General features: G+C 41.4%; 1 protein-coding gene across 4 annotated transcripts in view; it reads right to left on the reverse strand.

Moving 5' to 3' along the window:
* FNBP1L (formin binding protein 1 like) overlaps positions 1–13463 on the reverse strand; it is a 137040-nt gene that overhangs the window by 23622 nt on the left and 99955 nt on the right. For all 4 annotated transcript variants that reach the window (XM_075833192.1, XM_075833193.1, XM_075833191.1 and 1 more), the window contains exons 8-9: positions 11601–11747; positions 9405–9608 (exon numbers count right to left, since the gene is read on the reverse strand). In XM_075833192.1, coding sequence (XP_075689307.1) covers positions 9405–9608; positions 11601–11747 — 351 coding nt within the window. The remainder of the gene's footprint in view (positions 1–9404; positions 9609–11600; positions 11748–13463) is intronic.

Below are 13463 nucleotides of genomic sequence, written 5' to 3' on the forward strand. Positions count from 1 at the left end.
CCGGCCATATGTTCAAGGCAGCGAGGACGCAATGTATAGGAGATGAGGCGGCAGGTGCAGGTAAGTTAGGTTTGTGTATGTGATGTTATGTGTGTATTATGTTCGTGTATGTTCGTGTTATACTTTCTGATTAGCACTGTATCTAATCCTCCTACACTGTTCATTCGCTCAGAAAATGGCGGCACACAGTGTAGGTGGTTTGAAGATTCAAACAATGTGTAATCACTTATATACTAACTGTTTAACTGTAAAAAAAATAATACATTTCTAGAGACACATTCCCCTTAACCCCTTAGTGTCTAAGCCTGTTTTGGCCTTCAGGACCAGCCCCATTTTTGCAAATCTGACATGTCACTTTATGTGGTAATAACTCCAGAATGCTTTTACCTATCCAAGCGATTCTGGGATTGTTTTCTCGTGACATGTTGTACTTTATGATACTGAAAAAATTTTGTCATTAAATTCAATATTTATTTGTAAGAAACGCCAAAATTTAGAGAAAATTAGCAAAAATTAGCATTTTTCTAAATTTTAATGTATTTACTTGTAAAACAGATAGTAATACCACACAAAATACATACTAGTTTATATTTCCCATATGTCTACTTTATGTTTGCGTCGTTTTTTGAACATTCTTTTATTTTTCTAGGACGTTACAACGCTTAGAACTTTAGCAGCAATTTCTCATATTTTCAAGAAAATTTCAAAAGGCTATTTTTTCAGGGACCATTTCAGTTCTGAAATGGCTTTGAGGGCCTTATATATTAGAAAGTCCCCATAAATCACCCCATTTTGAAAACTGCACCCATCAAAGTATTCAAAACAGCATTCAGAAAGTATTTTAGCCCTTTAGGCGTTTCACAGGAATTAAAGCAAAGTAGAGGTGAAATTTACAAATTTCATTTTTTTTCTTCAAAAATTCATTTGTAATAAATTTTTTCTGTACCACAGAAGGTTTTACCCAAGAAATGCAACTCAATATTTATTGCCCAGATTCTGCAGTTTTTAGAAATACCCCACATGTGGCCCTAGCGCGGTCATGGACTGAAACACAGGCCTCAGAAGCAAAGGAGCACCTAGTGGATTTTGGGCCTCTATTTTATTAGAATATATTTTAGGTACCATGTCAGGTGTGAGGAGGCCTTGTGCTGCCAAAACAGTGGAAACACCCCAAAAGTGACCCCATTTTGGAAACTATACCCCTCAAGGAATTTATCTATGGGTATAGTTAGCATTTTGAACCCACAGTTTTTTTGCTAAATTTATTTGAATTCGTATGTGAAGGTGAAAATCTACTTTTTTTGTGAAAAAATTAGGAAATGTTAAATTTTTACAAGGAATAAAGTAGAAAAAACACCCCAACATATGTAAAGCAATGTCTTCCGATTATAGCAATACCCCATATGTGGTAATAAATTGCTGTTTGGACCCACAGCAGGCCTCAGAAGAGAAGGAGCACCATTTGGATTTTGGATTTCTGATTTTGCTGGAATAGTTTTCAGTGCCGTGTCGCGTTTGCAATGCACTGGAGGGAAGAAAACCGTGGAAACCCCCCAATAGTGACCCCATTTTGGAAACTATACCCCTCAAGGAATTTATCTATGGGTATAGTTAGCATTTTGAACCCACAGTTTTTTTGCTAAATTTGTTTGAATTAGTATGTGAAGATGAAAATCTACTTTTTTTCTGAAAAAAGGTAGCCATTTTTAATTTTTACAAGGAATAAAGGAGAAAAAGCGCCCCAACATTTGTAAAACAATTTCTCCTGATTACGTAAATACCCCATATGTGGTAATAAACTACTGTTTGGACCCACACCGGGGCTTAGAAGGGAAGGAGCGCTATTTGGCTTTTGGAGCTCAAATTTTGCTGGAATGTTTTTGGGTGTCATGTCGAATTTGCAAAGCCCCTGAGAGACAGAAACAGTGGAAGCCCCCCAAAAGTAACCCCATTTGGGAAACTACACCACTTAAGGAATCTATCTAGGGGTATAGTGAGCATTTAGGCCCCACACGTCTTTTGCAGAATTTATTAGAATTAGGCCGTGAAAATTAATATCAACATTATTTCCACTAAAATGTTTAATTTTTTCAATTTCACAAAGGATAAACGAGAAAATGCACCAACGTTTGTAAAGCAATTTCTCCCGAGTGCAGCTATACCCCACATGTGGTCATAAATGTTTTTTCATTAGAAAGTAATTAACCCTTTACGAACTGATTCATGTTTTGCTTTTTCGTTTTTCCTCCCCGCTTTCCAAGAGCCACAACTTTTTTATTTTTCTGTCAATAGAGCGGTGTGGGGGCTTATTTTTTGCGGGACGAGCTGTCGTTTTTATTGGTACCATTTTTTGGTACGATGCCATATCGGTGGACATAAACGGCTGTTTGGGCACGCTGTAGGGCTCAGAAGGGAGGGACGCCATTTGGCTTTTGGAGCGCATATTTTGCTTGGTAGTAGCTCTGGCGTTTTGCTGGTATTTCAGTTTATAATGTTGGGGCACATGTAGGCTGGGCAGAGTACATCAGGGGCATAATAAGAGGGTATAATAATGGTTGTAAATAAATAATAACCCACAGATATGTGGCCAGTGTCGCACTGATAAATGGTGCCCGATCTTATCCACTTTTGGAACACACTGCACATTTTGCATCGCCATAATCTGGGAGCCGGAACTTTTTTTATTTTTTCACCACCGGAGCCGTGTAAGGCCTTTTTTGTTGCAGGACAATCTGTATTTTTCATTGGTACCATTTTGGGGTACATGCGATTTTGTTGATCACTTTTTATTCAATTTTTCGGCAAGCCAGGTGACCAAAAACCATCAATTCTGACAATGATTTTTATTTATTTTTGACGGTGTTTACCCTGGGCTATAAATGACTATTATACTTTATTCTGCGGGTCGGTACGATTACGGCGATACCATTTGTATATACGTTTTTTTATGTTTTGCAGCGTTTGAGCAATAAAATAACTTATTTAGAAAATAATGTATTTTCTGTGTCACCATATTCTGAGAGCCATAACTTTTTTATTTTTCAGTCAAAAAAGCTGTGTAAGGGCTTGTTTTTTGCGGGACGGGTTGTAGTTTGTATCGGTACTATTTTGGCGTACATGCGACTTTTTGATCACTTTTTATTACATATTTTGTGAGGGGTGGTGACCAAAAAATAGTGATTCTGGCATTGTTTTTCGTTTATTTTTTTTGCGGCGTTCACTGTGCGGGAAAAATAATATTATAGTTTTATAGTTGGGGTCGTTACGAACGCGGTGATACCAAATATGTGTACTTTTTTTTTACGTGTTCATTTTTTTTCCTATAATGAAAGACTTATTATAGGAAAAAAAGCAGTTCTTGTTTATGTCACTTATAACTTTTATTTTTACACTTTTTTTAAAACATTTTTATTCTTTTTTCACTTGTCCCACTAGGGGACACTTAGACTTGCAGCTCTGATCGCTGCTGGAATACATTACACTACACACGTAGTGTAATGCATTTCAACTGTCATTGTGACGAGACAGTCACACTGACAGGAAGCCTACGACGACCACCCTCGGGGTGGTCCTCATAGGCTTCTGTACATGGCAACCCGGAAGCCATTGTCTGGCGTCCGGTTGCCATGGGTACCATCGCCAGCCCCCGTGATTTCACATGGGGGCTGCCGATCGGCGCTAAAGACCTTAATTGTGGCGTTCAAAATCGAGCGCCGCAATTAAGGGGTTAACTGCCGATATCAGCGGCGACAGGCCGCTGATCGGCAACGGGGAGAGCAGGGCTGACACCCTGCACAGTTAACCGCCGCTGCGGTGTAGCGCCGCGCGGCGGTTAACTGTCAAAGCACTGCCGTAACTGTACGTCAAGGTGCGCGAACTTACTGCTCACCATGATGTACAGTTACGTCATGGTGCGTTAAGGGGTTAATAGACAACTGGGCGTGTTTTTACTTTTTACCAACTGGGCGTTGTACAGAGGAGTGTATGACGCTGACCAATCAGTGACTAATCAGTGTCCTACACTTCTCATTGTTCCAGCCCAGCTTCTTTTACTGCATAATCCCACTGTGCTGTGGATCATGCTGGGCTGGAACAATGAGAAGTGTATGAGGCTGATTGGTCACTGATTGGTCAGCGTCATACACTCCTTTGTATAACGCCCAGTTGGTAAAAAGTAAAAACACGCCCAGTTGTCTATTAAGAAAGTCATTAGCATAAATCTAAAATTGATCATAACTTGCTCAAAAAGTTTGTTTTTCAAAATAAAAACCACTGTTGTTATCTACATTACAGCGCCGATCACATTATGTAGGAGATAGGGCACTTTTAATCTGGTGACAGAGCCTTTTTAAACATTTTCTGGATAAGATTTTCATCAGATTTACAAGCCCCACTAGAAGATAATAAGCATCTTGATATGCTTTAGTTGGACTTGGAACCTTCTTTCACCTTAGATCTCTACAACGGCTCTTGTAGCGGATATACTTTACCCAGGATTACTTTTCAAACAAATGACCAGGCAAACAGATGATACACGTATATAGAGCTAAAACTCCCCATACACTTCATTCTACAGTGTCTTAAAGGGGTTATGCAAGGATCAACATTTGTCAACTATTCATAGGATAGGTGATAAAGGTCTGATCGCTGGAGGCCCCATTAAACACTAAAGAACAGGGGTCCCGTGTCCTCTATTACTCCTCACCGCACATCCGCCGACAGGGAGGAGAACATTGAATGGAGCGCAGGTCAAACAGTCACAGTGCCGCTCCATTCAAAGTCTATGGCACGGATAGAGGCAGCCTAGTATTGTGCTGAGCGGTTTCAGTCAATCCCATAGACATGGAATGGAGCGGCAGGGTACATGATCGACCGATGCCCCATTCAAGCGCCTCACTGTGGTGGGTGTACTGAGGAGGAACGGGGGGCCCGGGACCCCTATTCTTGCGATTGTGGAGGTCCCAGCAATCAGACATTCATAATCTATCCTGTGAATGGTTGATGAATGTTGATCTTGGGATAACTGCTTTAACAGCAGAGAAGCTTTTAAAAGGGAACATATGGGTAAAATTTGTGACAGGTGCAACTTCCTAATGTAAATCTTTCCCAATTCTGGCTCCCACCCCAATTATGCAACACGTGGAGGGTGAGAAGGGTTAGGAACTTCTGCACACAGATAAGTGTTCTCTCGTAGCGCGTAGTGCAGAACTGCTATTTGAGACCTAGCAGCGTAAAAAAATAAAAATAATCTATGCTCAGCATTTCACAGATCTCAACTTGTTTCCTAAAATACAACAGACTGTGGTCAGAATTCAGTTCTGTTTTAGCTATAAATATTACCCAACTTCCCAAACCCTGAATAACTTTGATAACTGCATGAATTTCACTTTTCATCCTCCATCAAGTAAGAATCAAAGGAAGAAAAAGGAAGAAATGTAATTTAGTCCTTGCTTCTCTTAGTCTGTCACAAGACAAACTTAGAAAACAGAAAAAAATTATTTTAAGAAAGGAGGATTGTGTCAGCTGACTGGTCTGTTTTAGTAAATACTTGTAATCCCCATGAAAGAAATACTGGAGCAAATTTTCCTAGACCTTCGCATTGTGCCATTCCTCGGTTATTCCTCCTGAAAATGTATGAATAAATTGATAACTGAGTGTCACCATTACCCCTGTCAATAGGATGGGTCCCTACATTGTCAGCATTCATTGGGCAGTGTCTGACAAGTGGATTTGTGCAGGAAAATTGTTATTTAATGGGGATCAAAAGATACAGGTCATGAGAGTCACAACGAAACTACTGTTCCTGATCAATAAAAATCGAATGAAGTCCAAAATGGGAAGTTCCCAGAGTACAGAATGCCATAGGTGCCGCTATCCCAGATTGGACTTCTGGCATATGATCTGGGATTGCCAGCATGTTTATACTTTTTGGGAGGAGGTGGTGGAAGTAGTGACACAGGGTCCAGTTCCAAACACCCCACAGGTATGCTTGTTTGGAATTTTACCTGAAGCCCAATGGACATACTATACTAGAATCTTCCTTAGAGAAGTGCTGTTTATGGCGCGGAAAACCATCGCGATTCGATGGATGGATCCTCGGCCACCCAAGTTATCCAAATAGAAATCTTTAGTCAACTCAATTCTCCCCTATGAAAAAGTTCTATATAGACGCAGAGGTTGTGTAGACAAATTTCAAAGGATCTGGGGAAATTGGTGTAGATCTCCGCTTACTAATTATGGTCTGCATAGATACTTAGATCTGAAAGACTCCGTACTGCAGGGATAATGTACCGTGTTTCCCCGATAGTAAGACACCCCCGATTGTAAGACGTATCGGGGGTTTCAGGGGGGTCGGCTAATATAAGCCGTACCCCGAAAGTAAGACATATGTCTTACTTTCGGGGAAACACGGGGGTATTGCCGCCTCCTGCCCACTTCCACTCCCACTTCCACTCCCACTTAACGCCGAAGGACGGATATATCCGTCCTCAGCAGCAGCTAGTTCGCGCAGGAGGACGGATATATCCGTCCTGTGATGGCGCGGGTACTGAGACTGTACCCACGCGATCAGCGGCAGGAGCACGGCTGTTATACACAGCCTGGCTCCTGCTGCAACTGCCGGAATCGAAGCGCGCGCCGATTCCGGCAGTTTAACCCATTAAATGCCGCTGTCAATAGTGACAGCGGCATTTAATGTGTTTGACAGAGGGGGGAGCTCCCTCTGTCACCCGATCGGCGCCCCCGCAAACAAATCGCGGGTCGCCGTCGGGTTTCCATGACAGCCGGGGGTCTAACAAAGACCCCCAGGTCTGCCTTCAGCATCTGCCTGTTAGGCGATGCCGGAGGCATGACCTAATAGGTTGCCTGTCAGTTTTACACTGACAGGCAATAATGCTTCGGTATACTAAGTATACCAAAGCATTATATATGCGATCGGCACATCGCATAGTGAAGTCCCCTGGTGGGACTAAAAAAAAAAATGTAAAACAGTTAAATAAAGTTTGTGAAAAAAAAATAAAAAAATAAAATAACATTTTTTCCCAATATAAGACATACCCCGAAAGTAAGACATAGTGGGGCTTTTCGGGATAAAAAGAAAGTAAGACACTGTCTTACTTTCGGGGAAACACGGTATATATACTAATATATGGTGTGCAATTTATACACCTTGTTCATATTATACAATATTCCATATGTGTAATTTTCCCCGAATTTGAGATGATAGATAATAGGCATGTATACTTACCTTGGTGATTATCAATGCAAGTCAACTGTCCAAAACATTATTCAGTATACTTGTATTTATGTTTTCTTATGTTTCTTTACTGTGATAATTATGCCTTTAGTACTATTTGATGTGAATTGTATACATTTGTATTGTAATTTCTAAATAAAACTAGTTTGACAGTGGTGGGAAAGTTTGACAGATTTTAGAGTTCTTATGCTTATGTACAGATGGCTGTTCATTAGATCTCTTAGCATGTAATTAATATACTGACCAAGTTATTGCCACAGGGTAAAATCCAGGCAAAAATCAGCTATATGTTACACTGCAAATACAGTTTACTACTAGCTGCTCCATAAGATGTACAATAATCTATCCAACAATTAGAATATTTACTCAAAAGTCCCTAATATTCATGACTCCAGGTTACAATAAAAGCCAGGCAAAAAAAACAAAACAGGATTTAAAATTATACTATGTTTTAAAAAACAAAAAACACATTTTCTCATTTAAACATAATGAACGCTTTACTTGTTGGAGGGAGCCATCAACAACCCCACGTCCTCCGCAGATAACTACGCTATCATTGAGCACTAGGTCAGCTTTCTTCACTCTTAAGGCCCTTTTACAAGGGCCAATTATCGGACAAACGAGCGTTCATGTGAACACTTGTTCCCAATCATTGCCCTGCGTAAACAGGGCAACGATCAACTGATGAACGAGCAAACGCTCGTTCATCGGCTGATTGCATTGTTTATGTTGCAAGCAATGTTATCGTTGTCAGCAGCACATCTCCCTGTGTAAACGGAGACGCGCTGCCGACATGATAGAAATGCACGGGGACAAGCAATCACAGTAACGAGAGCTCGTCCCCAAACAAAGCTCCTCATGAAAGAAGCAAACGAGCGCCGATCAACGAGCTGCTCGTTGATCAGCCCACCCTTACACGGCCCAAGTCGGGCAGTGCAAGAGGACCCTTATTTATTTTTAATTCAGATTTTTTTTATTGAAAATTTTAAATGAACAATTCAAAAACAAAAGACGAAACCCCGATCCTCTACCTCCAAAATACACTTATTCTTAGGCCCTGTTCACACTGAGTTCTTTTGCAAGCAGAAAATGGTCTCAAAATTCCTTCTGGAATTTTGAGGCAGATTTTGATCTGCCTGCACGCCGTTTGCCGTGTTTTTCGCCCGCGGCCATTGAGCGCCGCGGGCAAAAACGCCATCTCTGCCTCCCATTGATGTCAATGGGAGGTCAGAGACTTAAACGGCCAAAGATAGGGCATGTCGCTGCTTTTTCCCGCAAGACGGTTTTTGCGCTCGCAGGAAAAAAAAACACCTCCGCTTCCCATTGAAATCAATGAGAGGCAAATTCGGACATTTATTGGCGCCTTTTCCAACATGGTTTCTGCGTAAAAAAAACTCTGTGTTAAGAGGGCCTTATGTCTTATTTGAGGCAGTCCAAAGACTTTTCATGCCGTCATTAATCCTCTCTACTAGTGATAATGAAGTGATATCATTCAATTTTGCTGTAGGCTGTAAAACAAAATGCTTTTTCAAACAGTCTGCAGTGTAGCCCATTGCCAGAACATGTGAAAACTGCAATATTTGTCAAAAAATGTATACTCTTCACAAATAAGGATATAAAAGATATGTCCCATACTGATAATGTCCCTTTAATAGTCACTTACATTACTGTATCACAAAGGTTTTGTAAACCATACTAGTCAATGCCAAGTATAAGACTTCATTTATATAACAGGCAGAAATTTTACAGACCGATATAAACATTTTCATTCACATTCCATCTTCAAGGCAAATTTCCAAGCAGTAGCTCGCAGCCACTCTTATATACAAATATGGAGTCTGGAGTGCACCACGGAGCTTCACATTATTTCCATATAAATGAATGTAATCACCATGCCACCAAGTACCCCACAAGATCCACGCAATGAACGGTTCTCACCAGAGAAAGCTGCGGGGAGACCCAATTTCCCCATAAATTAAAAAATACATTGCCATTTGCAGCAGCTCTCTGCTCTGGCTACTAGATGGGGATCTCACGCAGGTTACTCCCCTATTTTTTGTTTTTAGGTCATATAGATATGGGGCCTAAAACAGACAACCCATCTAATAAACAGGGTTATCAACGGACCATGCAAATTGTGACATCTCACCTTGGGTTTCTTTCCAAAAAGCCACAGCTTGCCCTTAGCTTTTCCCATTGTTATTTTGGGGTCGACTCTTATTATTTCCGCTTTTGGGGTACTTATTGTTCCATCAGAAACCGTTCGGTAAATATGCTGACTGTAGTCTTCAAAAGGGTAATCTCCAGGGGGTTCAAATCCAGATTTAAAGCAATCCACAACTATTTGAGAGTCCTGCGGTTATAAAAGAGCACACATTATATATTAATTAGTAAACTTCTTGTATGGGTGAAATCAGGGAATAAAACAAGATCTGTGATCATACAACTGTGATCATGATATTTAGATATAAATCACTGAATCACAGAGCATTTTAACCATCTTTTAGCCAAACTACACTGGTAATAGAAGATGTATATCAGCAGCTTCTGCACTTTCAGGCTGGACAATGTCCCTCCTTTTCCTAGGGTGTACAAGATTAATAGATTTCTAGCTTTTATTTTGCAAGGTGAAAAAAGAAAAATCAAAACAAAAAAAAAAACAATCTTGTATCTCATTGCCATGTGCAACACTAACTTTTTTTCTTTAAAGTTCTCCAACTACATTTATTTGGGGAATAAGAGATAGAGAAGATTGTGGCGTGGCAACGGTTATTCCATCCCAGCCTGTATTGCTGGATTTTTCTAAAAATAAACGTATGCCTCTTTAAATTAGTTTGTTACAAGCAGGGTCGGCTTCAGCACCTGGGGTCCACTTGGCCGCTTTACGCTGCTGTCATGGCCCCTCCAGGAGCAGAATCCCGGCCAGAGCGTTGCCGAAGCTCTGGCAGGAGATTCCGCACCTAGAGGGAGCCCCTGACGTCCCTGTCCATTTATGGACAGGGACGTCAGGGGTTCCTCCAGGAGAGGAATCCGTGGCCAGAGTGTCGGCACCGCTCTGGCTGGGGATTCCACTCCTAGAGGGAGCCCCAGTGGCACTATCTACAAGCGGGCTGTGTGTGTGGCCCTATCTACAAAGGGCACGGTATATACAGGGTACAAACTGGGGGCCTAACTTCTATATGGGGACATAAAGAGGTCCTAACTTTTATATGGGGGCATAAACAAGGCCTAACCTCTATATGAGGGCACAAACTGCAATTTTCTGCCGTTTCACTGCCGCCGTGAGTTTCCCGCAAAGGGGACCACTAATTTGTGTCGCCCAAGGGCCCACAAAAAGCTGGAGCGGGCCCTGGTTACAAGTGACCTACATATTGACAAGCCATCAGTGTAAACTAGACCTGGCAATTAATCAAATTAATTTGATTAATTCGCCCTCAAGGTCTCTGACAATTCTGTTTAACAGAATAGTTGAATCGACTCTTTAGTGGCGCCGTCGTGCCGTACTGCAGGAGGAAGCTCCGCCCCGCCTCATCACTGCCTGGTCTGCCCCAGTCTGACAAGCTGTGCCCCGTTCAGTCTCTGCTTCCCCACAGAACTGCTGTTCAGTACTGAACAAAATGATACAGTATGGAACAGCAGTTTCATGGGGATGTCAGGACTCCTAGTATATAGCCACACCGCCCTGTAGACACTACCCCACCCTTGTAGATAGCGCAACCACCACACTATAGATAGTACCACCCCCTTACTTGTAGATCGCACCAACGCCCTCCCTTGCAGACCGCACCCCCCCTTGTGGATCGCAGCACCACGCTCCCCCCCATCTTGTAGATAGCGCCACTGTAGCTCCCACTAAGTACTGAATCCCCGGACAGAGTGTCGACAACCTGTGGCTGGGGATTCAGCTCCTAGTGGCAGCTACTTTGCTTCGATCTACAAGGGGGGTGCTATCTGCAAGGGTGTGTGGCACTATACAGGGGGGGTGGCACTGTGTCACCATAAGAGTCTTTCTGCTTGCGAGAGGGTGATCAGTTGGGTAAGCCCCCATTAATGATGTCGATATATGTCCTGTTAGGCCATTATGGACAAGGTATGCCTTCTTGAGATAACCCTATTAATTGGCAGTGCATTGAGAAGCGCAGCTATGTTACTTGAGCTCTATGAATAACTACTGTATTCAACATCATACTGCAACATGTATAAGTTTCCAGATATTTAGAACAGCAATGTGATGTGTGAGGTATAAAACATCCTGATAATATTCCTTAAAGGTCATGAAATGCACAGAATGCAGAACGAAGTTTGGTTTAAAACAGACCATAAAAGAAATAACTGCTACACTCACTCTCCGCTCGTCCACAGACTTGGCCGCCTGCACCATTCCTTCTAAGCATTTTGAGATAATTGGGATAACTTTTCGCTCAGCATCAGCAAAACCTTTATAACACTCGCTCAGCTTCATAGTTCTCTTCTCATCCATTTCTTGAAGGTGCTGTGAATAGAAAATACAGGGTCAAACCAAACATAAAAAAGGGCCAACAAGTTAAAAACCATAGATATAACATGTATATTAGTATAAGGGAGATTAGAAAGCACTAAACAGACATTAAATCCAGGCATTGTACCATCAAAAATAACTTGGCTACAAAAGCTTGACGGCCTTATTGACGCCCAACTGAGTAAATTATTTGCAATCTCACGGATTCGGAACCCTCCACTTTTTTTTTTGTATTATGTTTTGGATTCTGGCCATAATCTCTGAACACACACATCCTATTACGCAGTTGCCCTCTGCTTTTCGAAGTAGGTCACACCTCCAGTTATTTTACTATCATCGAACTTCAGACTGACAGAAAAGCTCTGGCAAGGAGACCGATATTAAGAAAAGAGGAATGATACCGGTTATGCAAGGAGATTTACTAGTCCTCTCCTAGAAGTTACATAACGCTCAATTAAAGAAATATTTCTGTGTGTCCGGAAACAAAAATACAGGCAACCAAAGCCTTAGTATGGGGATATAGGTCAACAAATATTTGCCATTGTATAGAATACATTTGACATTATTTTTCTTCTGAAGGTGCAATTATTTGTTCTTAAAGGGAAACTGAAGCAAAATAGAAACGGGTTACCTCAGTCTTTTACTTTTGTTATTATATAGTGCAATGCTGTATCAGAATATCTTGACTATCTGGACCAGATGAAATACATTTTACTTAAAATGCTTAAAGAGGCTCTGTCACCAGATTATCAAATCCCTATCTCCTATTGCAGGTGATCGGCGCTGCAATGTAGAGAACAGTAACGTTGTTTTTTTTGAAAAACGATCATTTTTGGCCAAGTTATGAGCAATTTTATATTTATGCAAATGAGCCTTTCTAATGGACAACTGGGCGTGTTTTCTCGTATTTCCAACTGGGCGTGTATTGTGTTTTTAGCAACTGGGCGTGTTTACTTGTTTTACTAGCTGGGCGTTGTGATTAGAAGTGTATGATGCTGACGAATCAGTGACCAATCAGCATCATGCACTCCTCTCCATTCATTTACACAGCAGCATCACGTTCTTACTAGAACATGATGTGCAGCCACATACACAGACATTAACGTTAATCAAGTGTCCTGATAATGAATACACATGACCTCCAGCCTGGACGTCATGTGTATTCAGAATCCTGACACTTCTGAATCTTTTCTGTGAGATTTCCAGCAAGGGAAACGAAATCTCGTTTACCTCGTAATCTCGCGTCACATGCAATAGGAGATAGGGATTTGATAATCTGGTGACAGAGCCTCTTTAATAGAGAAACGTTAATTTTCTGTTTTCCATGCATAACCATTACTTCTGCTGGAGGACTGTTACCCCTGCTGCACGTGTGTCTATGCCTTTCTTTCTTGATCCTTCAGCGTACATACAGGATTATAATGAGTGCAGACTTCCTTCATGCTAGTTACTATGTATGGAAATGTCTGGGACAAACTATTTCACATTTAACAGGTCACTATAAATAGAATGTACTCTACACGTGGATGCAGAGTTCTGGATTGCCTATGTACCCATATTATTTTTTTAAGTAAAGAAGAACGTCCATCACTTAATTCGACATTTCTTTAAGACCCAGGATCTTCCCACACGATGTCAGCTGATCAATAAGGATTAGTGCAGAAGCACTAACAGCAATCAGCTAATCGCCATAGGGGGTTGTCCTGCCTT

Source organism: Rhinoderma darwinii, chromosome 7, assembly GCF_050947455.1.
Source record: "Rhinoderma darwinii isolate aRhiDar2 chromosome 7, aRhiDar2.hap1, whole genome shotgun sequence".
NCBI classification, from domain to species: domain Eukaryota; kingdom Metazoa; phylum Chordata; class Amphibia; order Anura; family Rhinodermatidae; genus Rhinoderma; species Rhinoderma darwinii.